We start from the raw sequence: 25,387 nt of genomic DNA, 5'->3' as shown, positions 1-25,387 counted from the left end.
TAACATTTCTTTAAATAAGGCCACTAGAGGGAGACAAAGCACTGCACTTGACAATGATAAAACAATACAATGCAACAAGACATAAGCAAGTTTATTGAAACCACAGCAGAAGGTACAATATAAAATACAGTATAAAGGCCATACGTTTTCACAGAGGTAGTGCCAGGATTTCATGTTTGTAACCTGTTGCTAAATTAAAGGGAGTGCAAACAATGACAGTGACGCAACATTTGGATTGTCAATTCATCACATTCCTTTAGGAAATTCTGGGAGGATGTTCCACATGTTGCTAAAGCAACCAAAAAGGACTTAGAATAATTACAAAAATACTCAGTTGATTTGCTCTTTCAACTGATTAAAAGGCATTCTACACAACCGTGTCAAGGGAGTAAATAAAATTCAGTAGATGTGTTAAGGCTGGAATTTAAAAAAAAAAGCGTACAAAGTCCCTTATCTGTCACCTGAAAACCACACTGAAGCCAATATATTTGTTCATACGCACCCAAATAAATATAAAACAACACCCATCTTTTCTCAATGAACATTCCAATTACAGGATGAATATAAAAAAATGATGGAGACATTTGCTAAGGTTATAAAAAATTAGAGGCAGTCGTGTGCAGCGCATTCAAGTTGACTAATGGTATTGAGGCGATGCTTTGTTGGGAAAGCGAAAATGCAAAGCAACTCCAAAGTATTTACAAATCTGTGTTAGGATGGCCCTATTAATACTGTTGGCGTGTCATTTCAGCGCAATGCTTTGGTCCGAGGGCGACGCGAGAGAGATGTTGTGCATCACAAGCTGAAGGTGGACAGCAGGTTATCCTGACTGGACGAGCGCTTGTAGCTGGAGGTGGAGCTGAAGTAAGTCTCACCGTCCGTGCTGGCGTCGTCGTCATCGTCGTCGTCGTCCAGATTGTTGAGCAGCGGCGCCGAGGTGCTCTTACGCCTGCGACGGACGGAAACACGCATTCGGTAGATGTCAAGTGGGCTGAAATAGTTGATTCGAAATGATATAATAGAGCAGTGTTTTCCAACCGAGGTGCCGCGGGAATAGAAATAAAAGAGAAAAATTGTAATATTACGATTCAAATTTCAAAAATGATGAACAATAAGTCCACATTGTAATATTACGATATTGAAATCGGAGTATGAAAAGAATAAAGTCGTTTTGTTGCTTATTCTGATTTCACCTGAACTGAAAGTTATTCGGGCGACGTTAGGTCGGTGTGAAAAACTTGACATTGAAATACTTTTTTGTGTTTCTTTGATTCCTGTTGATAAAACTTTGATGAGAATGACTTTATATTGTATTGGGTGACAGAGTTTTAAATGAAGAATTTCAGCTGGTTGTGTGCCTTGAGATTTTTGCAGTGCGAAAAGTGTGCCGCAGCACAAAACGGTTGGAAAACACCGGAGTATCAAGACCAAGTCATTTGTTAGTCTAATCTGCTTTCTTATTCCTCCGTTTTTAATTGAGGATGAGTTTAATTTGATTTGAGTTTTAGCAAGAAACAAACAAGATGGATGCCACTTTTGCTTTTGCTGACTTGGTGCTGGCTCCCTGGCCACGAATTTGACTCCCGTGACTCGGAGTGACAAACAACACGGCCGTGCTAACGAATTCAACTGGTATCTCAAAGCGTCAGCGTATGCGATATCTTTACCTCATCTCACTGCGGAGCGTCTTGAGCTGACTCTGCAGCTGCTCGTTAGTTTCCTGTTGCTCGTCCAAGTCTCGCTGCAGCTTCTTCTTTCCGTGCTCCAATCTATCGATCTCCTCCTCGGCCTCGTCCATCTGCCTCTTCAAGGCCTTCAGCCGCAGGTTCAACTACGGCGCAGATGTGCGCCGGTCAAAACGGCGGGCATGGGTGTCGAGAGGACCATCCCCCCTGGCGATACTTACTTGGTCCTTTTGATCCTGCATGCCGTGGTGTTCTTCTTCCACTTGCATCACCACCTCTTTCACTTTCCTCTCCAGCCGGCGGTTGGAAAGTTGCAAGTTAGCCCTTTCCCTGAGAGATTAAAAGTCTTATTTTAGTCTTGCTCCAGCGCCATTGACGTCGATGGCCGTGAAAGTGTAACTTGACCTCACCTCTCTTCTCCTTCCAAACGCTCCTCTAACTCACGGATACGATCCTCCAACTGCACGACCTGGCCCACCTTGCTGGACTTCTGCGAGCCTTCCAAATCAGCCAGTTTGTTCTTCAGGTCTTTGCTCTGTGCGGGCAGATGTGGAATAATGATGATGAGACACGTTGCACCGAGGAGCAGCAACTTATTTGAACTCAAATTCAAAATTCTTTTTTTCTTTTCTTCCTTTCTGTTTTTACATGTCAACTTTTTGAATTATAGGATGTCAGTGTTCTATTTTAGTAAGTATTTAACCCCCCGCTACCCCACACACACTGTACTAAACCCTTTTGTGCACGAATTATGATTTTTTTTCCCATAAGTGTTTTTATTACATCCTTATGGGAGAGGGGTCTCAGCCTTGCGGCTCCAGGGACAATATTTTGCATGTCCCCTTAATTGTAGCAGTCTATTAGAGTAATGGCATGTATTTTGCAAAGGGCAATCTAAAAAATATGTAAACAATTAAATAAATCATTTAAAATAAATGACTGAATCAAAGGAATATGCCCTGTTTATTAACAATATCTTTTTACAAAGCATATGGATAATTGTGTTTAAGTATTAACAACTTGGGTTGCAATTCTGGAGCCAGTGTGACAATTTCAGTTGTAATCAGCATAAAAACCAAACTCAACTACTACATTTTTTTTTTCAAACTATTCCCCAGTGTTATGGATCAGACGGCACCGCTCAAGTGCACATTTGGACCAGACTTACATTTCAGGCAAAAAAGTGTATATTGTGTGTGCTGTGTACCTGTCTCTCCAGAGCCATCTTGTCACACTCGGCGTCCTGCCGACCTGCCCTCTCCTGCATGAGTTCTCCCCTCATCTGGTCCACCTGTCGAGCGCAGACACAGTCACGGTTTTACGATCATGAATCAATGATGCACAAGCCCCATGTTTTTGTTTTTTTGTTTATTTCTTTTCCTTTAGTATTACTAAATTTATGCATAATTACATGACTGTAAAGCAGGGGTCTCAAACTTGCGGCCCGCGGGCCAACTGCGGCCCGCGGGACGATAATTTGCGGCCCCAGTCTTAATATGAAAGATCGATTTTTTTTTTTTTTTTTTTTTTATTTTTATTTTTTTTTTTTTTTACCCCCTTCCCCATGATGGCGCCGTTTAAGTGGCAGCCAGTGGCAGTAGCTCTGTCCACTCATGTTTTTCTTGTTTTACAGCATGTTTTACATGAAAAATTAGAGGGAACATTGACATGCACCTGCTTGTGGCAGGTGTGATACTGGTGTGCCGATAGCGAGCAATGATGATGTCGTGACCGGATGATTCGCCTAAAGACGTTTCGCCGACGGACGTTTGACAGACGGACAGGTCGTACTAGTATTTGTTAGTTTAATGATTAAATACAAATACTAGTATTTGTATTTAATCATTAAACGCTGTTTTCAGCTGGATTTGACCGAATTTGAGAGCATTTTGAGCCGTTTGGCGAATGGACGTCTATAGACGTTTTTTTGCCTCCATCGCGATATCATCCAGTATTTGTATTTAATCATTAAATGCTGTTTTAGGATGGATTTGACCCGATTGCTGTCATTTTACGGCTCGGTTCTGCTACATCTGCCTGCCCAAGAGTGCTTATTCCCGGACTGCCATTGAAGGTAGACGAACATTGATTTTTACTATAATTTGGACAACACCGGCGGCGGGCCGGATTAAAAATCCTAACGGGCCGTATATGGCCCGCGGGCCGAGGTTGAAAAACTTGTACACACACGATCCGGCGGGGCGAGCGTTCGAATCCCGTTTCGGCGAAACCTCCGTTCGGCCGAATGAACGTTCGGTGGAACGTCCATTCGGCGACCTGCCCGTCTGTCAAACGTCCGTCGGCGAAATGTCTTTAGGCGAATCATCCGAGTACCGATGATGTCGCTCACACTGGTACTCAGTGCGCTCAGGGAGGTTGTCTTTCTGCTCAGACCAACAAAAAATTAGAGGGAACTTTGGTTCGGAGCTGAATGAACCAATCACGGTGAGGTATACGGCTCTGGGGGGCGGGACATCGGCCGGGCTGTCCAGTGCCTCGCTCACTCACTCATTCATTCCTCCAATCAGCTGGGCGGAGGAGAAGCCGTGAGGCCGATCACTCCGCTCGGCGCGCACACTCCTCCGCTGCTCTCAGCATAGAACTGAATGAGGCGCTATGATCCGTGATCCAGCCTGTGTCAGTGTCTGTAGCCATCTCCGCGATTGAAACGGAGAGCGAAAGTGCACATGGGCCACAAACCTGCGCGACTGAATGTGAAAGATCAACCCGAGACTCATTCCAAGTGGAAAAACATATTACAGAGCCCCAGAGATGTCTCTTTCAAAGCCTGCCGTGAAGAGAAAGGTCGGTGATGAGCAGAGACAGTTTCAAGAAAAGTGGGGAGTGCAATATTTCTTTGTTGAACACAGGGGCACCCCGACGTGTCTCATTTACACTGAAAAAGTTGCGGTGCACAAGGAATACAATTTGAAACGTAATTGTACTATGAGACATGCTGAGGAGTACGAAAAATACCAGGGAGATGAGAGAGCCAACCAGGTTGCCAGTCTTAAAACACGTCTTCTGAGGCAACAGGATCTCTTCAAGAAGGCTACCAAAGACAGTAATGCAGCAGTCAAAGCTAGCTACGCCGTTTGTGAGTTGATTGATCCTGTGCTAAGTGATCCCAAATGGCTCATGGACTTGGCTTTTCTTGTTGATATCACACATGAGCTTAATGTACTGAACAAGAAGCTACAAGGCCAGGGGCAACTTGTCAGTGCTGCCTATGACAACGTGAGAGCATTCTGCACTAAACTTGTGTTATGGAAAGCCCAGCTCTCTCAGGCAAACCTTTGCCATTTCCCAGCATGCAAGGCTCTCGTGGATGCAGGCACACCATTCAGTGGTGAGAAGTATGTTGAGGCCATTTCGAAGCTACAGGAGGAATTTGATCACAGATTTGCAGACTTCGAGACACACAAAGCCACATTTCAAATTTTTGCGGACCCCTTCTCCTTTGATGTGCAAGATGCCCCTCCTGAGCTTCAAATGGAGCTCATTGACCTGCAGTGCAACTCTGCACTCAAAGCCAAGTTCAGGGAGGTGAGTGGAGAAGCAGACAAGCTTGGGCAATTTTTGAGAGAGTTGACCCCCAGCTTCCCTGAACTTTCCCGAAGGTTCAAGCGGACCATGTGCCTTTTTGGGAGCACATACTTGTGTGAGAAGCTCTTCTCCACCTTGAACTTCAATAAGTCCAAGTACAGGTCCAGACTTACTGATGAGCATCTTCAAGCTCTACTGAGGGTCTCCACTGCTTCCTCCCTCAAGCCAAATGTGACTATGTGAGAAGAAGCGCTGCCAGGTCTCTAGCAGCAAGGAGTAGGCAAAAGAAGCCGTGTTCAGAATATTTCATGTTCAATGTTCCATTCAAGTTCAGAAAGTTAAAGGTTAAAGAGCTGTTAATACAGACATTTGAAACGGAATAAAAATAATTCATTTTCTCTACTTAGCCAGCCAGTGTATATCTACTGTATGCTCATTAGTATTATTTGGTTTTATATTACTGATTGATTTATTTTTTATTCATCTTTAAGTTAATTTATTTAATTCATTATTTTTTGTTAAAAAATAAAGATATTTGATAACGTTGGAAAGTTTTATCAGTGCTTTTCTTGTGGAAATCCTGATGCGGCCCAGTCTCACCCAGACTCGGCCTCTAGCGGCCCCCAGGTAAATTGAGTTCGAGACCCCTGCTGTAAAGGAAATACCACCTTGTTTTTGACCATCTATCTATCTCTCTATCCATCCCTATATTATATACACGCGTACACATTAGTACTGTATGATATGACGATATATATCCTTTGATTTTTCTGAAAGCGGCCCATGAAGAAAGATATTTGAGCACCCTTGCTTTAGAGCACGAGAGAAAGAGGGAGTAACAGTGTCACTAGCTCAGGGATGAAATAGCGAGAATAAATACCGATCGATCGGGTGACAAAAGCTTCTTTTTCTACGGCGGGAGTGTACAATTGGTGATATTTTATGCCAATTAGTGGGTGACAGTGGGCCGCTGTGTTGAGCGATGGTCCCTATAAAGCGGGGCACCCAGCGCAGTGCCAAAGGGAGCTGAATCAGCAGACTGGAACATGCGGTGAAACTAATCAGCTTTGTGAGAGGCGACGGGAGGAGAAGCAGAGATTACTCTCATTTAGACAGGAGGGGAGCACCTGGTGCCAGGAGAGACGCAGGTGTTCCTCCTGCTGCCTCCATAGCCATGCAACCCCCCCTCTCCCCCAACACACATACACAAGCATACCACCTCAGATACACACATGCTATGATAAAAAATATGGGGGGTGCTCAAACAACCTCAGTAGGGTTAGTGTATGAGCACAGCACACGCAGTCATGCAGCCAAAAGCTCAACCTTTTGTTACCATGACAACTGACCAGAACTGAAGACACAAGCAGCTCCTTTGTCTCTGGCAAGATATTTTTTTTTATAATTAAAGGGATATTTAAAGTGAAAATCTCTCCTGAAATGGAAATCCATGTAAGTTTAAAAGTTCTGAGCTCAAGAGGTACTTGTCCAACTCATTTATACTAAGCATTGGATTGGATTGGATAACTTTATTCATCCCGTATTCGGGAAATTTCGTTGTTCCAGTGGCAAGAGGGAAGAAGCATGGGCTTAAACTAAATAGTTTAGTATCATGCAGTACAAAAACAAATGAAAAAACTAAAACTAATTTATTAAAAGTAATGCTGGTCAATCCATAAAAATCTTGTCTATTCTTTAATTTAAAATGATCATAAACAAAGTAAAAACAAGTTGTAAAAAAAAATCTCAGACCATCTATTGCCATTGATAACTGCCAACAAGAAAAAAAATACTTTCTGTTTACTCAATCTGACCTCATATTGGTCCTCCAACATTCCAAAAATGTATTCATCGCTAATTTACTGACTGAGCATGCGAGCAATTATTCTCAGGACTAGAAAAATGAACTCTTGAAAACAGACCCTGCCTGCATATTTGGACTTTGGGGTGTGACATTACGTTATGAATAGTGTTCTCACTGTAATTGCAGAACTGAATCTCATTTACAGGTCGACATGAAAAAGTCCGACAGCTGCGTGAACCAACGTGAGCCCGGACAGCAGGTGAGCGACCCAAGCTAGTACTGATAATGAATGCATTTAACACATCCTTGCGTGTACCTGCTCTCGTCCCCGGTCGAGCCTGTCCATCAGCTGGTCTCCATTTTGACGCTCCTCGTCCAAGTCCAATTCCAGCTGGGCGATTCGGTCCTGAGAGACAAGTCACATATACTTTTTTTGGGGGGGGAATGTACTGTATCTTGAAAATGTACCATCACATGTTGTAATGTAGTCAGTGAATGTACAGGTAGGTTTTGAACCTATACACCAATCAAAGGCCCTTATAAAGAGAATCATATCTGACATGAAATAATTATCTGACTCAATTTTCCAACATTGGGTGAATCCGCACTTCAGATTTTCTGTATAAATAAATAAGTGGAATAGAAAAGATGGCTCCTTTGCATCTATTTTGGATATTTCTTTTATTCAGGATGAATTGCTCGTGTGTCATACCTCCATGAGTTTGAACTGTCGAGTCTTGTCATCTTTAGATTGGCTGTAGGTGTGTAGCGACGCCTCCAGTTCATGAACCTTTTTCTCCATCATCTTCTCTCGGACCACCGCCTCCTCTCGCTCCCGCTCACTTCGCTGCAGGTCCTCTTCCCGGCGGGAAAGCTACAAGTGTGGTGAACACGAATTTCAAATACCCATCCTCCTCTGATATTATGTTTAATTATTTCCACCTGTCAAGTTCAAATGTAAAATAACAAATGGAATGCCAGACGATGACCGTTTTTACACGATAAACTGTATTATTTAAATGAGTAAAGTAATTGGTGGTTGGAACTTGGGATCTGGGCTGCCTGACGGTGTAGTGCAGGGGTCCCCATACTGGTCCTCGAGGGCCGCTGTGGGTGCAGGTTTTTGTTCTAACTGATCCAGCACAGACTCTTTGACCAATGAGATTTCTGCAGAAAATCTGCACCCGTCTATAATCCACTGATTGCACTTGCAGGAACCAGATTGGTGAAAATGTGTCCTCTTTCTGGATTGGAGTGAAAAGCCGAACCCACTGCGGGCGGCCCTTTGTGAAATAGTTTGGAGATCATTGGTGTAATGGTTCACTTGCCTGACTTTGGTGCGGGCTCGATTACCGCTCTCGGCGTGCCCTACGGCTAACTTTCGACCAGTCTAAGGTGAAGTCATCCTTTTGCCCCGCAACCCTTACGAGGATACGCGGTACAGAAGATGAATGAACTTGGGATCCGTCATTTTTGCTATTATCTGCTGAGTTCACATGGGTGGAGCCCACAGAGGAATCATGGGGCAGCTGGAAAAGCAAACTCAGGAGAGTTATGGGAAGGAGGATGTGAATCCAGCCAAGCACAGCTTTCATAACAATGATATCACAACCTCAGAGGCTCATCCTCTACTTCCTGTCGAGCCAGTGCAGAATCATGCATCAGCGCGGATGTGGGGAAGACAAAATGGGAAAACCTGGGGGCTTGTTTGTGTCCCTTTGCGGGAGAGAGCGAATTATCCTGTTTCAGTGCCATTGACGACAATAGATGTTCAACCCCTTTCAATGTAATCTTAATTGCCTTTGAAGGGAGGACAAATAACACGGGCCTAATATCAATATTAAGAAATTAAAAATGATCCTATTTTCGGTACAATAGGCTGCACTCCTTTAACTTAACACTCAGCTCATCCACGGTCCCGTTAGCTTAGCTTAGTTTAACTGTCGTCTTCAACGTATTCGCGTGTCGTCACTGTATTATAAAACTTGAATAGTGTTCTCACTGTAATTGCAGAATGCGCCCAACTATTTGCCCTCGTTATGTAAATATTTGCTGGGGACATAAAAGCAAAGGGCCATTGCTTTTTCCAACAATAATGATCAACATTCACCAATCCATGCTACAGACAAAGACATTCCTAACATACCCGCATTGTTTTAGATAGGGATGAATTAGTGAACTGTGAAGACAGGATGTTCGTTATTAGGATGCCCCTAGGCTCGGTCCGGATGAGTCCCAGCAAGGGTTCACATGAGCGGGAGCACAGTCGGCCCAATTACAGATTTGGCAATAAACCCAAGAGATGAAAAAGCGCACCTCCTCCTGCAGCGTTTCGGCAGCCAACAGGTACTTGTCGAGCTCCTGGCCTCGCTCTTGAAGGAGCTTCTCCAGCTCCGTCAGCTCCCGGCGGTTCTTTTCCTTGTAGATGTTAATCTGCTCCTGGAGTTCCCGTGTGGACGACTGGGACGCATCTACGATGTCGTTCATCTGAAGGCAAAGTACGGGGCAAATTAGCGTATTCTCCACACTATAAGGCGCAACTTTTTTTATAATCTGATGTGCCTTCTATATGGACCAATATTAGTAAAATCTTCGTATGAAATTCACTTTAGCACAGTTCCAAGTACTAGTTGATGCATAACACTCCTAACCACTACTACAGCTCCATCTAGTGCAAGGGTGTCAAACTCGGGTTGGTTTGCGGGCCGCTTTAACGTCAACTTGATTTCACGTGGGCCGGACCATTTTAGATATATTTAGCTTTTTTTTAATAAATGGATTAAAAGAACTGGATTAAAAGCCCTGAATACTCAGTTTTTTTATAGATCTAAAACAATGTTTATTTTAGCTTTTTATATATATTTTTTGATTTTACAAAATTATTTTTGAACTAAAAACACAGAAAAAATTGATTAAAAAATTACAATTATTGATTTAAAAGCGGGAAAATCAGGAAATTTAATATACATCTATACTCTTAATTTTAATTCTATCCTAAAACAGAAAGTCGGAACTCATGATTTACTTTCCCAGGCCACACAAAATGATGCGGCGGGCCAGATTTGGCCCCCGGCCCGCCACTTTGACACATGTGATCTAGTTGATGGAAAACACAAATGCCAACTACTACTACTATTTCGGCGTTTTATAATCCGGAGCCCTTATATATAAAACAAAGTTTAAGGCAGGTCGTTCATTGAAGGTGTAATTTATAGTGCGGAAAATACGGTAATCCACCTGTAAAGGCTCGAGTGGCTTCGAGCCTTATGCGGAAATTTCACCCCGAGGCCAGTTCATTTGCGTGCATGTTGACCTGGCAGGGACCTTAGAATGTTTACCTTATACACATGAGAAATAACAGGGTATGGCTCCGACCGGCATAGCTATCTCTTTTCTCAGCGTTATAATATTTCTCTGTTCAGCCAGTGAACAAGCAATTAAAAAAGCAGTTTGTTGTGAAAGATGTCACCAATTCAAATAATTTCAAGAAGGGCATGCCTCTTTCTGAAGTTTTTCCACCGTGCGATCCAGGAGCCGCCTCTCATCTTCAATGCCATTCTTCATATTCTTGAACTGTTCCTTCTGCTCCTTCTCCTCCTGCAATCTCTCCTCCAAGTCCGTGTGCTCATTGCTCAGCTTGGAAAAGTTCCTCTGTGGTAGCATAGCGACGGATTACACGAATACGAGTCATGTCAGGTTTGGGTTTATCGGAGAGTGCGGTTGTTGCTCAACCTGCACATCTTCAAGGCGTAACGTCAAGGCTCTGTTGGCCCGAGACATCTCCTCCTCCTGCTCCGTGATTTCACTTAAAGACTCCTCCAGCTGCTTCTTCTCTTTCTGTGGATGTCAAATGTAAACATTTCTGAATAATAACCTGCGGGTCCCAGTCAACAACATGACATTGTTTCCGCCTCACCTCCATTCGTGCCACCCGCTCTCCCAGCCTGCTCTCGTGCAGCTTGGCATCATCGATGATGCGGTTCAGTTTGGCCACTTCGTTTTCCAGCTCTTGCACCCGCTTGCGCAGATTCTCCGCCTCCTGGCTCAGACGGCCGGCTTGGCCCTCCAGCGCGCCCTTGGCCGCCTCCGCTTCAGCCTTCTCTTGGACGACCGCCGTGCTGCTCTGGATGTAAAGAGACATACAACAGTTTACACGTGGTGGAGCCTGAGAAACCTCTTAGAGTGGTCGTAAAATCATAAATAGCAGTCTGAGCTTAAGAGTCATTCCAGAAGATTTTCACACAACTCTGAGTTGGTGTGTTTGACCCCATTGCTAGGTATGTGTCATCATATTAGCTGAAATTGGTTGATCCTACTGCGATTGGCTGGCCACCAATTCAGGGTGTCCCCCACCTGGTGCCCATAGTTGGCTGGAATAGTCTTCAGCACCCCCCGTGCCATGTTGATCCTAAAAGGTACACTGAAATAATTCCCCAAAAGTTTACATGAACTGAAAAATACTTGCAGCTCTGGTTGAAATATAATATTATTAATACAGCAGTTTGCAGTAAAACTGTTGAAATGTACATAATGTTTTGGCATGGAATCAATTTCATATTCTCTTAAAGATGAACAACAATTAGTTCAAGTAAATACATTATGGGATTCGGATTTGTGCATTTAGATGACTTATGATGGCACAAAATGATTAGAAATAACCTCTCTGATAAACTGTCTTTGTGTCCATAGGATGTCGCTCTGCGTGAGAAGTTGAAATGGCAGCTAAAAATAACATTTAGTAGGCGGAGAAGGACTTTGCAAGTGAAATATTCAAATAAGTCAACCAGATAAGTGGTTTCAGTCAAGTTGACAGCTTGGCTACACAGTTGCGATTTGATTGGAAGCAACCCTTCTTGTCTTTCAATGGAATGTCAGAGAACAGGTTTGGGAGTTCACTATCTCAGCTTTGTAATTTCTGCTCTCATGTGTACATGTTTTCTGGCAACCATCATAAAATTTCACAATAGAGAAACAATACATGACAGGAGATGCATTGTGTTCTGTATTTATGGAATATTCTTGAGAGGCTTGTCGCAAAACACCTTGAGGCCCTAAAAACTGAATTTTAGAGTAGTCTGTTGACAAGATTTTAGTGCGGGGGCATACCGTTTAAAAAAAACGACTGCAGTACATTTTTTCAAAACGCCCACTAGAGTTTCTGCTGAAACCTGAAACTTGAATCTTCAAGCATTAATATCCTAGGCTGAAAGGCCCGAATCATTGCGCCGCCACCATGTGTGAAAAGACACGTTTCTTCTATATGAAGAAAAGATGACACGCATGTACGTGCCAGCTTCAGTGCTGACAGACCAGTTGGACCAGTTTTTCTGGTGAACCCAGCAGCCCTAACCTCCACAGGTGGCACTTTTTCCCTGAACTAGGGCTGGGCAATTTTAAGATGGAGATAAACAATTCAATTTCTCTTTTGTAATCAGCCAAATCGACTAAACATGATGGGAATGCAAACAGGCTACAGATTTTAAACAGTGCCCAACCTTTTTTATGTAACAAAAAATAGCGTGGCTTGACAACATTCACACAAACAAATGGAGCATTCGTAGCCAATTACTTTCCACGATTGACAATTCTCATTGACGTTGTATGTTAATATGTCAATTTAAATCACTATCTATTGAAAAAAAGTGCAAATAAAAGAAAAATAAACCAGTAATGATGAGGGAAAAATGTCTATAGCGTGCTCTTTGAACAGCATAATTATGTTAGTCTCCCAACACATTCATGGTTCATTTATTAAATTTATCCACATTTATTTGTGTTACATTCATTATTGCCATTGTTTATAATTTTGGGTCTACAGTCTTAAATATGATCAAGGCAGAGTATTCATTTTTTCAGAGCTGCAATTTTTTGGTGAACATTAACTTCATAACACTTCAGTCCTCCTGGTTAAACATTTTCACCTTTTTTGTTTAGTTGGAGGGTGAATTATAAATCTCTAGAGGAAATTCACTTTCTACAATGAACTGTAGGCGATCGATCCACAAGGCTATAATACAATAACGGGGAAAAAAACCCTAATAATACATAACTGTGACAGAACTGAGCTAAAGGCACGTTTCTGTAAGAACACTCTACGGCTGCTGTTAAATCTAAACTTGTGTTCACAAAGTCCGGCACTTGACTGGCCCAATTCCCACACTACGTCATGTGTGGCTGAATTCCCCAAGCGCTGACCTGTTAAGTGACAGGTCGCTGAAAAGGGGAGTGCACTCATATGCACTCATGGGCCACAAGATTAGGTGCATGTGACACAATTTAATGGGATCCAACACAAGAGCCGCATTCAAAATGCTGCCTTTACAAAAGTAACAAAGCTCCCATTGGATTGAAACTCCTGGATTTCTTTCTTCTTCATGACTAGAAAGAGTTAATCATTTAACACACATTCCTAAAGATTATCGAGCAATCATTGGGGATTAAAATAATGTAAATAAACAGTCACTAAGGTTAACAGTTGACTAATGTTGCGTTTGTTCTTCTTTCCAACTCTTCAGCGAGCAGGTAAATATAAATTGGGCACGTGATAACAAAAATGTTCTTTTTGTCCTCACTAACTTTTCCATCTGCCTGTATATTTTTAGTGTTTGTACAAAGTTGCACTTTAACTGACTTTGACCAGCGGTTGCAGCCGCATTAAAAGTAGTGAGCTGTTAAAACTGCATTTCCATCATTGATACCACAAAGATGAAAATATTGATCGGGAAAAAAACATATTAAACATGGTTCTATGAATGCGCATTACAGGTATTTGCTGCCCTTACATGGGTTGCATGAAAATGCACAAAGTTTGTTTTCTCAATGATGACAAGCTGTTTCCAGTTTTCTCATTTCCCTTTGGCTCTGAGGTAGAGGGACGTTCACTACTAAGCACAGGAAGCTATGAAACACAGCTGCAACAACATGCAAACTGATCACGCGTTGGCGAGTCGAGCCACCGTAAGCGAGTCCGCCGTCCATGAGCAAAACAATTCGTCAATTCCATCCCAGCACTGAGGCTACACTTTCATAAGCATTCGTATTTGTATTATGCTGTCAACACTAAAAAAAGCAACCAGCAGAATCTTTTACTTATAAATGTCATGAAGGTTACACAATGCAGTTTTTTTTACTCTTAAAAGACAAAGGTATGAACCCGTAAAAAAATGAAGGATAGTGGGTTTCCTCTTTGGAGAAGAAAGTTGAAGCGCATTGAAGGTAGGAAAAAAACCGTGTAGACCCCACTGAGTTAAAAGCCAGACCATCAGAATCCCTTCTAATTGCCCCACGGGTCAGCACGGCTGGACTGTAACAGAGCGTCTGCGGGGTGCGCATTTTCCACTTTGACCCCTGACATTCCTGGAAGCAAACCGCTCCCTGCGCTCGCTGCACCTCGCCCGTTCACATTGCTCGCATACCAGCGCACGCTGACAGCCAAAGATCCCCTTCCAAAAGTGCACACGTTTTCAATTACGCAGAGTCGAGAGCTCAGGCGGGAATTCGGAAAGCGAGTTCCTGTCCGTTTAGGAGTGGTTTGATGAGTTTTGTAACCGCCGTCCAATTGCACACATTTCGGCTGATTGCGAACACAATGCACCTTCTAGGCGAAGACACAAAACAATCCAAAGGGTCCTCCTTTCTACAGCACACTGACCCACTTTTTGAGGCAGTCCCCAACCCCCGCTGGTATTATTGTGTGAAACAAACTCATCATTCATTTTCACTGGAGGTCCACGATGGCTCCCCCCTTCCACTCGTTCAGGGGAAAGAATGAAGAGGGGGGCACGACGCAAACTCGCCAATGGATGCTCATTAGATTAGTGATGGCTTGCCACTGCAATTAACTTGCATACGGGCCAATTTGGTGCTCCACTTTCCAGCATTCTCTACATGGGACCTACTCATCACCCCAAAGAGGTGGACTACAAAAAAAAGGGGAGGTGGGACGCACTCGTTCCCTTCTCAAGGTGCAGAATCAGTGCTTCATTTGACTTCATTCATCTTAATTGTAATCAGGGTTCTTACAAGTTTGGACAAATAAAGTTTTCTTTGCCTCTCTGCGATTTCTTAAGACAATTTCTGGAAATGTAGCAAAATGTCAAATTTACAGGAAAAATCACTAGATGGCCTGACGATCATGCCTGTGGATGTGCTCAATAAAATGCTAAACTTCACCCAAACAAGGCCACCTTGACAACAAGCTTTCCAAGGGCATTATTTGTGATTAGCAAATATTTTATTCTAAAAAAGTGTATTGTGCTGGCCATGCAAAGAAAAATGGCTAGCGTCAATAGGGTTGACTCAAACACTCCTTCTGATGGGAATGACTCATTTATAAGATCACCACAGTGTGCAAGCTGTGGAAAGCACAATATACACCAAGCGCACAAAAGGAAAGCCCCTAATGAGCACGGACGCGGTTCAGTCTTAAAAGTGGCACAAACAATGACTTCATCTTCCTAAATGTTGACAAAAGCACAGAGGATAGACAGTCCCCTTAGGACCAACTTCCCCGGGAGGTGGGGTGCACGGTACCTCGGTACAACAAAGGAACTGTACTCACTGGTCAGTTTGCTACAGCTAGCCCTCCACCCCCAACCAGCACTGCAGGAAGCCGAGCACAAGGACAACTTCCACCCTTTGATACAAACAGGACGCACGCGAGTTGCACTGAAAACAATCATACTCCCCCTCGTCTTGAACAAAACTACACATGTTGTAGAATACACGAGAATCATTTTCTTTTAATCTTTTATTGGGCACTCATTTAACTCTAGCTGTCATTGGTGGCACTAGACCTCCAATCTATATTGACTGGGAGGGCTGACAGCAGTATTCAAAGGACACCGTGAATCGCATGGCAACCAGCCTACCATGGATGTTTTTGGAATGTGGGAGGAAACCGGAGTACCCAGGGAAAACCTACGCAGGCCCAGGTAAAAAGGTGAAAACTCCTCACAGGAGGACTGATCTGGATTCGAACCCAGAACCCCAGAACTGTGAGACCGACACGCTAACCACTCATCTGACTGGTCGCCTGGATTGAAATTTCCCCTCAACATTGACACTTACCTTGGCTAAATAGAAAGTGTACATAAATATTTGTTAACTCCCAGCTTGTCGGTCAAATGTGATATTTTCATTCAAGTTGCAAATTTGACTACATATATGCCTTTGTGTGGTGGAAATGTGTAGTGTGTGTAGTGTTTTTCTTAAAAGCCCAGAGTCCAAATGTATTGATCAACTTTCTTTGTGGAAGGAAAAAAAAAGTGCTGTGCTTATCTTCCCACTCCCCTCTGACATGGCCCGTTTGTGTTTGGGATGAAAGCGAGAGAATGAAAAGGCTTACCTGCTTGGCCTCTGCTAAGGAACTCTGCAGTCGACTCATCTCCTTCTCGTACTTGTCCTTCATCTTGTCTATCTCTTGATCGTGAGCGGCCACTTCCTCCTTCAGGGCTCCCTTCAAGGCCGTCAGCTCCCTCTCCCGCCTCCTCAGAACATCCTCCTGGTCCTCCTTGGCCAAGAGAACTTGCTGCAACTCCACCTTCAGATGCATGATATCCTAGGAAAGACAATTTGGGCTTTTTATCTTTTCAACAAATGTCAGTGGTTATCACCGAGTGCACAGCCAAGGACACGGCCTTACCGCCATGATCGCGTCCCTCTCGTCATCGGCAGCAGACGTCTTGGCCGTGTCCAGTTCGTCATGCATCTCCGACAGCTGGTCCTGCAGGTCTCGGATCTCCGTCTGGTATTGTTCCCTCTCCATCTTGACCTGAAACAGCCTGGCACAGAGCGGAACATGTCAACACACGACAGCTGGTCCGCACCACACGTGCGCGACGACAGTACGGCGTAATAGTTTACGCGTGTAGACGGCAACAGCTGCGCTTTGTCTTTACTCGAGGTTTGAAGGCCACTAGCAAGTCACTAATCTTTCAATTGCTAGCATGTTGATAGATGTGAAAACATAGAAACACTTGTAAGGCAATTCAGAGTAGAAAAAAGTAATGACAGTCTCGCAGAAATAATAAAATCATTTCTGTAGCACATACCTGTCAACGTATACGCTTTTCACGCATTTTATAGTTTTTTTGATCATTTCAAATTGTGTACGCCATAGAACAGCTTTTGTACGGGAAAAATGTTTTTAAAAAAGTAAGTTTTTTGTGAAACCGATCTCGTCTACCCCATTTTGGCTCTAATCCGGATCGTCTCGGTCACTGGTAGCAGACAAAAACAGCATTGTCGATTGCTAATGTTGTCATGCTTTGAGCATGATATGCGCACGTGCGTCAGTCAAGTCCACCTTTTCACTATATGAATATAGCGCGTCAGCAAGCAATGTACCCAGACAGTCAAGCTGTCAGCAACATACAGTGACATCTACAGAATCTTGATTGGGCACACCGTCTACTTTGGGGAAAATTTTAGACTTGTAAGTGCGGCCTAAGTGAATAAATATGTGCCGCCTTGTGTTTGTACGGTTCATTATCGCTTAATCAGGGGAATTGCAATCATTAATAAAGCGAGCAATTGGAGGAGGTTGGCAGGTAGCGTAGCAATATCCTATAAAGCTCTACCGCGCTGGCATTATGGTAACACGATCGGCAGGCTTTGATTACTCACTCTTCCAGTGTGGTTTGCAGCTCAGCCTCTGTTTTGGTCACTTTTTCCTTCAAGCGCTTGCATTCTTCGGAAGACTTGTCCAGGTCCCGCTGCAGTTCTTTCAAGCCTGAAGCCGCCAGACTGTCCGCCTTATTTGTCTGATTAGAAAACACACAGCGACAAATCTTGTTCGACTACCCACTGTTTGTTTTCAAGGGAGCAGCCTCAAAGTTCTACTGGTTTGATCTTCACTTGTTCATTTAACTTCAAGTTATCATTTTTGGGTACCGTTCTTAATTCCTGAAGTTTTCGTTCCATTTCAGCCATTCTTTTCTCCAGCGCAGCGTTTTGGTCCTGCAGCACTTTGGTTGGTGCGGCCTGACTCACGGTCTGAGAGGAGAACACAATGTACAAAAATATTTACCTTCTTGTACCTTATTTGTTTAAGTGGAGTCAATAATGTTACATTGGGGAGAGGAAGATGTCAAATTCAAAGTAACGGACACTTCAAAGAAAATGTAAAGTAAAGCACCAGTTAAAGAAGCAGGACACTTTGGCCCACTGACTTTTACGGCTGAGTGATTTTATTATTTTTTTCTCTTACTGATAAGTGAAGCAGTCGTGCATTCCCTCTAAGTCAACAATAAATAATAAATTGCTGCCTAGAGGTTTGGGTCACAAGTCTTCTGAGTGTTTCTAGCAACAATGCATTGTTCAATGTTTTTTTTGCCTCGTTTTAAAATTACATACAAGGACAGTTAACTCACATTACACCAAGCAACATGGCAGTATGACAGAAGCAAAGTCACAGGTTGAATTTGTAGAGTTATTGTTGGCAGATTTGCACATTGAATCTGTTGTTATTGGACAATAGTCATAAAAAGTGACAATATCTCACTTTGTCATCGGGGGCACCGGCAGTGGCTCGAGACTTCAACGTTTGAATCTTCTCAAAGACAAGATTGACCTTTCTCTTGGTCGTTTCATCGTTATCGGTGCTTCTGGAAACAAAGACGCGCACAGTCCGGTCAGCAGGGAACAAGACAGAAACTCTTTTTTGCGTTTGTGCCTGGTGGTTCTGGGAATAGAAATCAGTCATTCACAGCTTAGACAGGATCGGGCTGCTTTGATCTGCCACCTCACTGAACAACTAGCCTTGTTTCGACCTCGAACTCAGATGCAAAAGTATGCACTGCCGGATGCGTTTAGTGCACACCGACGGAAAAAGGGTACTTCATCAAAGTAGTATTACATCACACTTTGACTGAGCTACAAAAGGATGGTCACAACATTCAATACACACATCCAAGTAGGATCCAGTCCAATTTTATACCCCTGAACTCTGCAACCACAGAAGTAAACAAGTCTACTGTAATTACTGTGCAGGTACAAATCTTACACATATAGAACCCAAAAGTGAGTTTTTAGAGGCATGAAAAAATATAGTGGACTATCCTGTTTTCTCCAATTTATCGTTGATTTTAATGAAATCAATTGAGTTTTTTTCAGACAGTGCCATGAAACACCTTTATGTTACACTGGAAACAGGAAACCATTGAAAATGTCTATTAAAACAAATACTGGCTGACTTTTGGGCTTATCCCCTCAGGTGTCACCACAACAAAATGGTTAATCCGCACGATAGACCTGGCACAGGTTTTAATAATGAGCGATTAGTAACAGGTTGTTATTCTTCTTCTTGTGGATACCGACTTTGAAATCGTACACCCTTTCATTTATGAAAGCATCATCTTAAAACTTGGTAGCTATGTAGCATGGAACAGTATCCATCAATCCTTGGAGCCTGATTAAAAAAAAAAATTGTATTAGCACCGATTAATGAAGGGCAAAATTATAGTTAGCAGTTAGCCAGTAGAGGCCAGCTTTCTGTAGGTTAGGAATTTGCGAGTAGAATGCATGAGCACACAGCACATGGGTTGTATGTACAGTGTACATAGTACATATACTATAGTACTGTAGTATATCTAAATGTTGCCTAGTGTGCGATGCAATGTGTAAAAAGGTAAGGCCTCTTGATCAACTCTTGTATGCGTTCACATTACATTGTGCCTGAGCCGTTCATCAAAAATCTGCTTCAACACACACAATGCAAGTACATAATGTTTCTCTTCACTTTGGTTTTACAGTCAATTTGCCTGCTCTCAGATCATATGTTTTGTGTTTGTCTGTAAATTTCAGCAAAGAAAAAGTGTACTTTGGCACAGACAATGGGAGGAGCTACCCAAAATTTAGTGGAATGAAAACCATAAACATCAATAAATCTCCAGTTACGCCACTTTCTAATGACAACAGCAATGTATTATTTCAAGAAATTAGGTCAGTGACAATGAAAACATTCTCTCAACCTCTGTTCTCCTCCCACAGATGACTTCAATTATAAATCTACAACTCCTGTTGGCACGTCTATGTCTTTGCAGCCTTGAGAATGTAGCTCAGTTGCAGTCCCAGAACTTTCATCTGGGTTTCCTTTCTTTTGTCTTCCTGTGACTCCTGACCCAAGTCCCTGACACACCCAAAGAGTTTCCTGTCTTTTTCTAAGCAAAAAAAATCAAAAAACTGCAAAGAAAGAATCGGCAGGTTAAAATTTGAACAGTTAGATCATGTATTTTGCTCCACTGTCTTTTATTACCACTTGGCAGACCATATGCAGAAAATCAATAATCACTACACTGAACAGACAGGCAAGACTTTCATATTTTTCTCCCTTTACTCCGTTTAACCTAAAACCTACATGCTTTCTTCCATTCACAGGCAAAACGTGTCAGATTACAGATGCAAACACAAAACTTCAGCCCTTGATCTACACTCAGGCGCAGAGAAAACACTGAGGAAAAGTGAGATTGTGGGAAAAAAAATACACACAGCTGGATCACATGACTCAGTGGGCAAGAGAGCACATTCCTTCACTTTTATCATCAAAAGTATGTCTTAGATAAAAAGAAAAAAAATGCATGTACTCCCTCTGAACAACATCTCCCGACATGATGACTCAAAATGTGGCATTTGTGTCAACAGCAAAGAACAATGGACGGAGTTTGTGGTTCATTTAAGAGCCAAAAGATCCAAAGTGTTATGTATATTTGCATAAATTGACCTGGGCAAAAGAGGGAGTAAAGTACAAGAAAGCCAAGCTGTAATAACTCACCCATCCTTTAGGTAATTGAACAAAATCTGTTTTGCGGTCTCTTCGTGTGTTTGTTGTGAAAGCTCCTGCTGACCTTTCAGGAGATCTGGTGTTGCCTAAGTGGGACAAGACATGAAAATGATCTGAATGTGATGATAGGAAAAGTAACAGGCTGGTTTACAAAAAAAAGACATCCATTCAGTTCCACAAAGCAACTACCGATTTTTCGGACTATAAGTTGGTGCAAAGAATGCACAAAGAAAGAGGGAAAAAAAAATATAAGTACTGGAGTATAAGTTGCATTTCTTTTTTTGCAGTATTTTCAATTCATCAGAAACCCAGTACAAGCATTGTACGTTAATGCGAGAAAATACAGCAATAGTAAACTAGGGAGCAACCGACAAAATAGGCACCTGTAAATCTAGCATATTTGTTTTTTTAGATAACTATAGCCTCCGAATGGAGTAACATGATGACCAATCATTTGTATTACCTGTACGTCGGTGTCCGCGTTAGCTTTTTTGTCAGCAGTTGTGGACTTTGATAGAGTTGTTGACCCCTTACCCGCTGAAGACCCAATGTCCACCAAGTCTGTATTCTTGAGTGTCACAAATGTAGAATGGCTTTGCGATTTTTGGTAGCTCTGGATGTAGCTGGTAGTTTTAGATAAGGTACTTTGGGGAGACCCTGGGGCGCTGGTTGCGCGAGAAGGTGGCTTGGAGTTGACCATGAACCAGGGCTCCTGATTCCCCGCTGCCCTGTGAAGCCGGAGCTGAGAGGGTCTCAGGACATGCTCCATTGAGGTGCCCCGATGGCGGTCAGATTCATTCAAGGGGCTGAAACCTTCCACCCGGCCGAAGGCGCTATCCACACTGTGAGAGCGTTTCCTGTCCTCGGGATTGATCCGGTTTCTCCGCCCAGCTCTCCCACGTCGATGGTGGCTTCCATCTTTACCGTCAAACTTGTCAATCAGCTCATCGACACCGGGTATGGAGCCTGTATCAATGTCTCTGCCGGATCCCGGGACGAAAGGGATGTAGCGCCGATTCTCGTGGCGGTTGATGGTCTCCGCGTACAGCGAATCGATGGTCTCATCCGTATGGATCTTAGAGGTGGAGGGTGAGGAGGAGTGGCGGGAGCGAGAAGATGATTGAAGAACAGGTCCGCTAGAGTCGGACCTCCTCAAGGGGAGGACATCCGGGTTGCAGTGTTTGCGATCCAGGCTGGAGTTGGCGCTGCTCACTGAACTGGGAGTTTTGATCTGCTCACTCTTGGCTTTGGAGGCAGTGGAGGCTTGGGTAGGAGTTCTGATTTTTGGTTTGGACGGAGGGGGACTCTGATTGCTGAGATGAGCTTTGGATTGCGGCGGAGCAACTTGCGACTTGGTCTGCGGCTGTGAATTGTGGGGAGGACCTAAAGCTTGAAAGGGTAATTTGGCTTTTTCGTATGATGTGACATTTGGGCTCGTGGACGAAAGTTGACTTTTGTGCGACGGTGAAGGAGCTTTCTTTCGATCTAGGCTAGAAGACCTGCTGTGGGACGGTGGAGATACAGTAGATGCGCACCGAGTTTCCACCCCAGGCAGAGATAGCGGCTTTGAAGGCAGGCTGCGAAAGTTCAGAGAGTTGGTCTCTGGATCGTAGGGCTGCAGTATCTCAGGATGCTTCTGAAAATTCAAAAGGTTTGGCGCTTTCCTCCCTTTCGAATCTGTAGAGCCGTTCTGAAAGGTGGCGTACTGCGCCATCTTCTGAGACCGATACTCACCAAAGGGGTTCTTGGGTCCACCTTCCTTCTCACCCCGAAAATCATACTCGTGATAGTTATCAATAAAAGAGCCTTCTGTCTCAATGTAGCCATTGCTATTGGTGTCTACAAAGGACTGAGTGTCTTTGTCCTGGTTGTTCAGAACTACATAAGGGTGTCCGTCTATACCCTGGACTCGGATACTCAGGCCGTATGTACCTCCCCCAATGCTGTGGGGTCTGGAGGAGCGAGATGTTTGTGTGTAGCCCCGCTGTGGTCCACTGGTAGGAACGCCCGTCAGTCTGTAGGACTCCATCAGGAATGCAGAAGGAAAATAAATCCCTCTCCCTGGATCAGGCGCCCCTTTTCTGAAACAATTAGAGAGGGTCTATTAGTTGGAACTTGGAAACAAAAGATTGTGTATTTCAATAAAATGGTTTTTTTTCGGATCTCCACAGTTAGACATTGATGAAGCATTACTAACATGCTTGGTATGACAAAATGATTATGTTTACGTGTGATAAGAACAGGATTTATACGAAAAATAACCAACTGAAGGGGAACTAGCATAAGTAATAAATATAAGTGTACAAACCCCAAAGCATGTGTTTTTTTAATGTTTTATACCAGTGAAAGCACTAATAGACAAAGTCATCAGGAGCCAACATGTGTTGCTGTGGACAAAAGGCTTTCAGCAAGTTCCTGTTTGCCTTGCTGATAGCGTCCCATCTACCTGCCGCAACAATATAAAGACAAACGGAGATGTGCCGGGAAGAGGGCTGTGATAAGGATGACAACAAAGGCCAAGGCAGGATATATCACTCTATAGCTTGAACAGGCCAAGAAAGGCAAAATGGTGTGGGCGATGATAGGAGGGTGTTAGCTGCAAAGCGGGTGCTTCTTCACATATTTTATCCGTACAGGTATGGAGCATTTGGCGGAAATCAACTGAGAAAGCACATTTTATTATGAAATTTTCCCAGTTTGGAAAAAAATGAGTTTCCTGGGAGAAACAGCAACATTTTGTTTCACTAACATGTACAGTCAGAATCAAACTTATTTTCCTGATAAAGGAAGGGTCTATCAAGCACTTTTGTTTGAGAATTGAAAATAAATCCCAATGGTAGAATATTGTCGGCAACATGGGGTGGGTGGTCTACTCTAAAGTGAAAGAGTCATCTTTTGTTTTATGTCTCCGTTTTAGAAAAAACTTCAACTGGGCGAGACACATAAACAACTGAAAGCAAGCGTACACTCATATTTGGCAAAAATTGTGATGTTATAAAACAGTGTCCCACACAGGAGGGGAGTGAGAACAATTGTTTTATTTATTTAATTATTTCATTAGGATCTTTTGAAAACAAAGATATTTATCTGGGTCTGGAACCTGCGTTAAACAGGTTTGCTCGCTCTACAGGAGGACGACAGCCCAATGAATGAGCTAGAGGTCAACAGAGGGCCCGGCTTAGGATGTAAAATCTCAACTTTTGATCTGACAAAGCACATTTTTATCTCCCTGTGGGAATTCTTTGTGAAGTGTGAAGGGGCCTGACTATGCTGATAACCCACTAAGCCCACAAGAAGAAAACAAAAGCACTCGAAAGGGCGCCATTTGGAGCAGAATGTCAAAAGAGAGTTGAGCTAAATCACTTAAGACCACAGCAGGGATTTACACTCGGGAAAATATTAAAATCTTACGTAAGCTCAATGGGAACTGCTTCAACTTCCTCACAAACTGAATAAAATGGCAATATTTGAAAATGCACTTAACTCTTGACAGGGTATCATTGGATGACATGATGCCATTGACGGTGCTAGACGTCCAATTCATTTATGGATTGGACATCTGGCACGGTAAATGGTAATAAAACAACAGTAATCATTGCAAGAATTGGAGGTCTATGATTGTTCAAAAGTATAAAATTAAAAAAACAACTTTAGAGTATTATTGGGTGGCATAACCAGATTGAATATCCGGTTTATTCATTCATCTATTTTTAATCATCCTTTTGTTCATTTATTTTTTTTCAAAAATAATTCTGAAGTTAAAAAGTAGTTTAAAAATAGAAAAACAAAACATCTCAAATTAGAATTTTCACATCACATTTTGAGTCGTTTATATAGCAAATGTCAATACTATTGTGAATGTAGTGTGCGGAAAACAAGTATTTTTGGTGCCATTTGTTTCTTATAGTCACTTGTCGTATAAAGTCAGTGGCCAAGTAAGTACTTTTATCTGTATCGAATCTGCTTTTTTGATGTTTAAGGACACTTTTTAAACACTTTGACCACATTCGCATCGCTACTCGGCGCAACAGGTGGAACTTGAGTAACCACACGTCGAAGACATTAAAACACAACATTAACAATAAATACAAAAAAACACACACATGCGAGTCGATCGGCTGCGCTAAAATCGTATTTAGTCGCCACTTGTACTGTTTAATGGCTCACAAAACACACAAATGTGACAGAGGAGTGGTCGTACTCACCGCTAGCAGTCGCCCGTTCCTCAACCCTCAAGCGGCCTTTTGAATCACCCCAATGATATGTTAGTAGGATACAAATACAGCGAGGAAAGTGGTTAACTTATTTATCGCCGCGTTGCTTACTAAGGGAGAGAGTTTGGAGAACGAGGGGGGGCTCGCCGCCTTGACTCCGGGCCGCCCCGCCTCCCGAAACAAGCCACCCACAGTGTATCCCACACCCACCGGGGTCCTTAAACTAAAGCAGGACGGTGGTCACCGCCACAAACTGGTCCGACTGGCCGTGAACGCAACTTAATGTTTTTTCAACAGCTGTCACAAATGGTGGACAGAAATAATCGATTTTGTTTTTGTTTTGTTTGGGTTTTTTTTA

At 43.1% G+C, this 25,387-nt stretch overlaps 1 protein-coding gene across 1 annotated transcript; it reads right to left on the bottom strand.

The window, feature by feature from the left end:
* Nucleotides 1–74: 74 nt before the first annotated feature.
* Nucleotides 75–25,275, bottom strand: cgnl1 (cingulin-like 1). Its single transcript, XM_077625660.1, has 19 exons — nucleotides 25,021–25,275; nucleotides 21,279–22,896; nucleotides 20,807–20,901; nucleotides 18,539–18,641; nucleotides 17,929–18,030; nucleotides 17,662–17,798; nucleotides 16,679–16,817; nucleotides 16,382–16,594; nucleotides 10,952–11,158; nucleotides 10,768–10,872; nucleotides 10,534–10,686; nucleotides 9,352–9,522; nucleotides 7,748–7,909; nucleotides 7,352–7,441; nucleotides 2,893–2,976; nucleotides 2,096–2,220; nucleotides 1,907–2,015; nucleotides 1,668–1,831; nucleotides 75–949 (listed from the first exon to the last, which is right to left on the bottom strand). Exons 2-19 carry the CDS (start codon nucleotides 22,842–22,844, stop codon nucleotides 796–798), a joined length of 3,879 nt encoding a protein of 1,292 aa, XP_077481786.1. The 5' UTR covers nucleotides 22,845–22,896; nucleotides 25,021–25,275; the 3' UTR covers nucleotides 75–795.
* Nucleotides 25,276–25,387: the final 112 nt, after the last annotated feature.

The sequence above is a fragment of the Stigmatopora argus genome, chromosome 2 (genome assembly GCF_051989625.1).
Source record: "Stigmatopora argus isolate UIUO_Sarg chromosome 2, RoL_Sarg_1.0, whole genome shotgun sequence".
Lineage (NCBI taxonomy): Eukaryota > Metazoa > Chordata > Actinopteri > Syngnathiformes > Syngnathidae > Stigmatopora > Stigmatopora argus.
This window is presented reverse-complemented; position numbering and strand designations above follow the sequence as displayed.

Coding starts and splice junctions, on each gene's coding strand:
- cgnl1 (XM_077625660.1), bottom strand. CDS start 22,844: ATGGAGTCCTACAGACTGACGGGCGTTCCTACCAGTGGACCACAGCGG. Junction 16,818..17,661: donor CTGCAAACCACACTGGAAGA/GTGAGTAATCAA, acceptor GCTCTGTGCCAG/GCTGTTTCAGGTCAAGATGG. Junction 7,910..9,351: donor CCGAAACGCTGCAGGAGGAG/GTGCGCTTTTTC, acceptor CCACACTTGTAG/CTTTCCCGCCGGGAAGAGGA.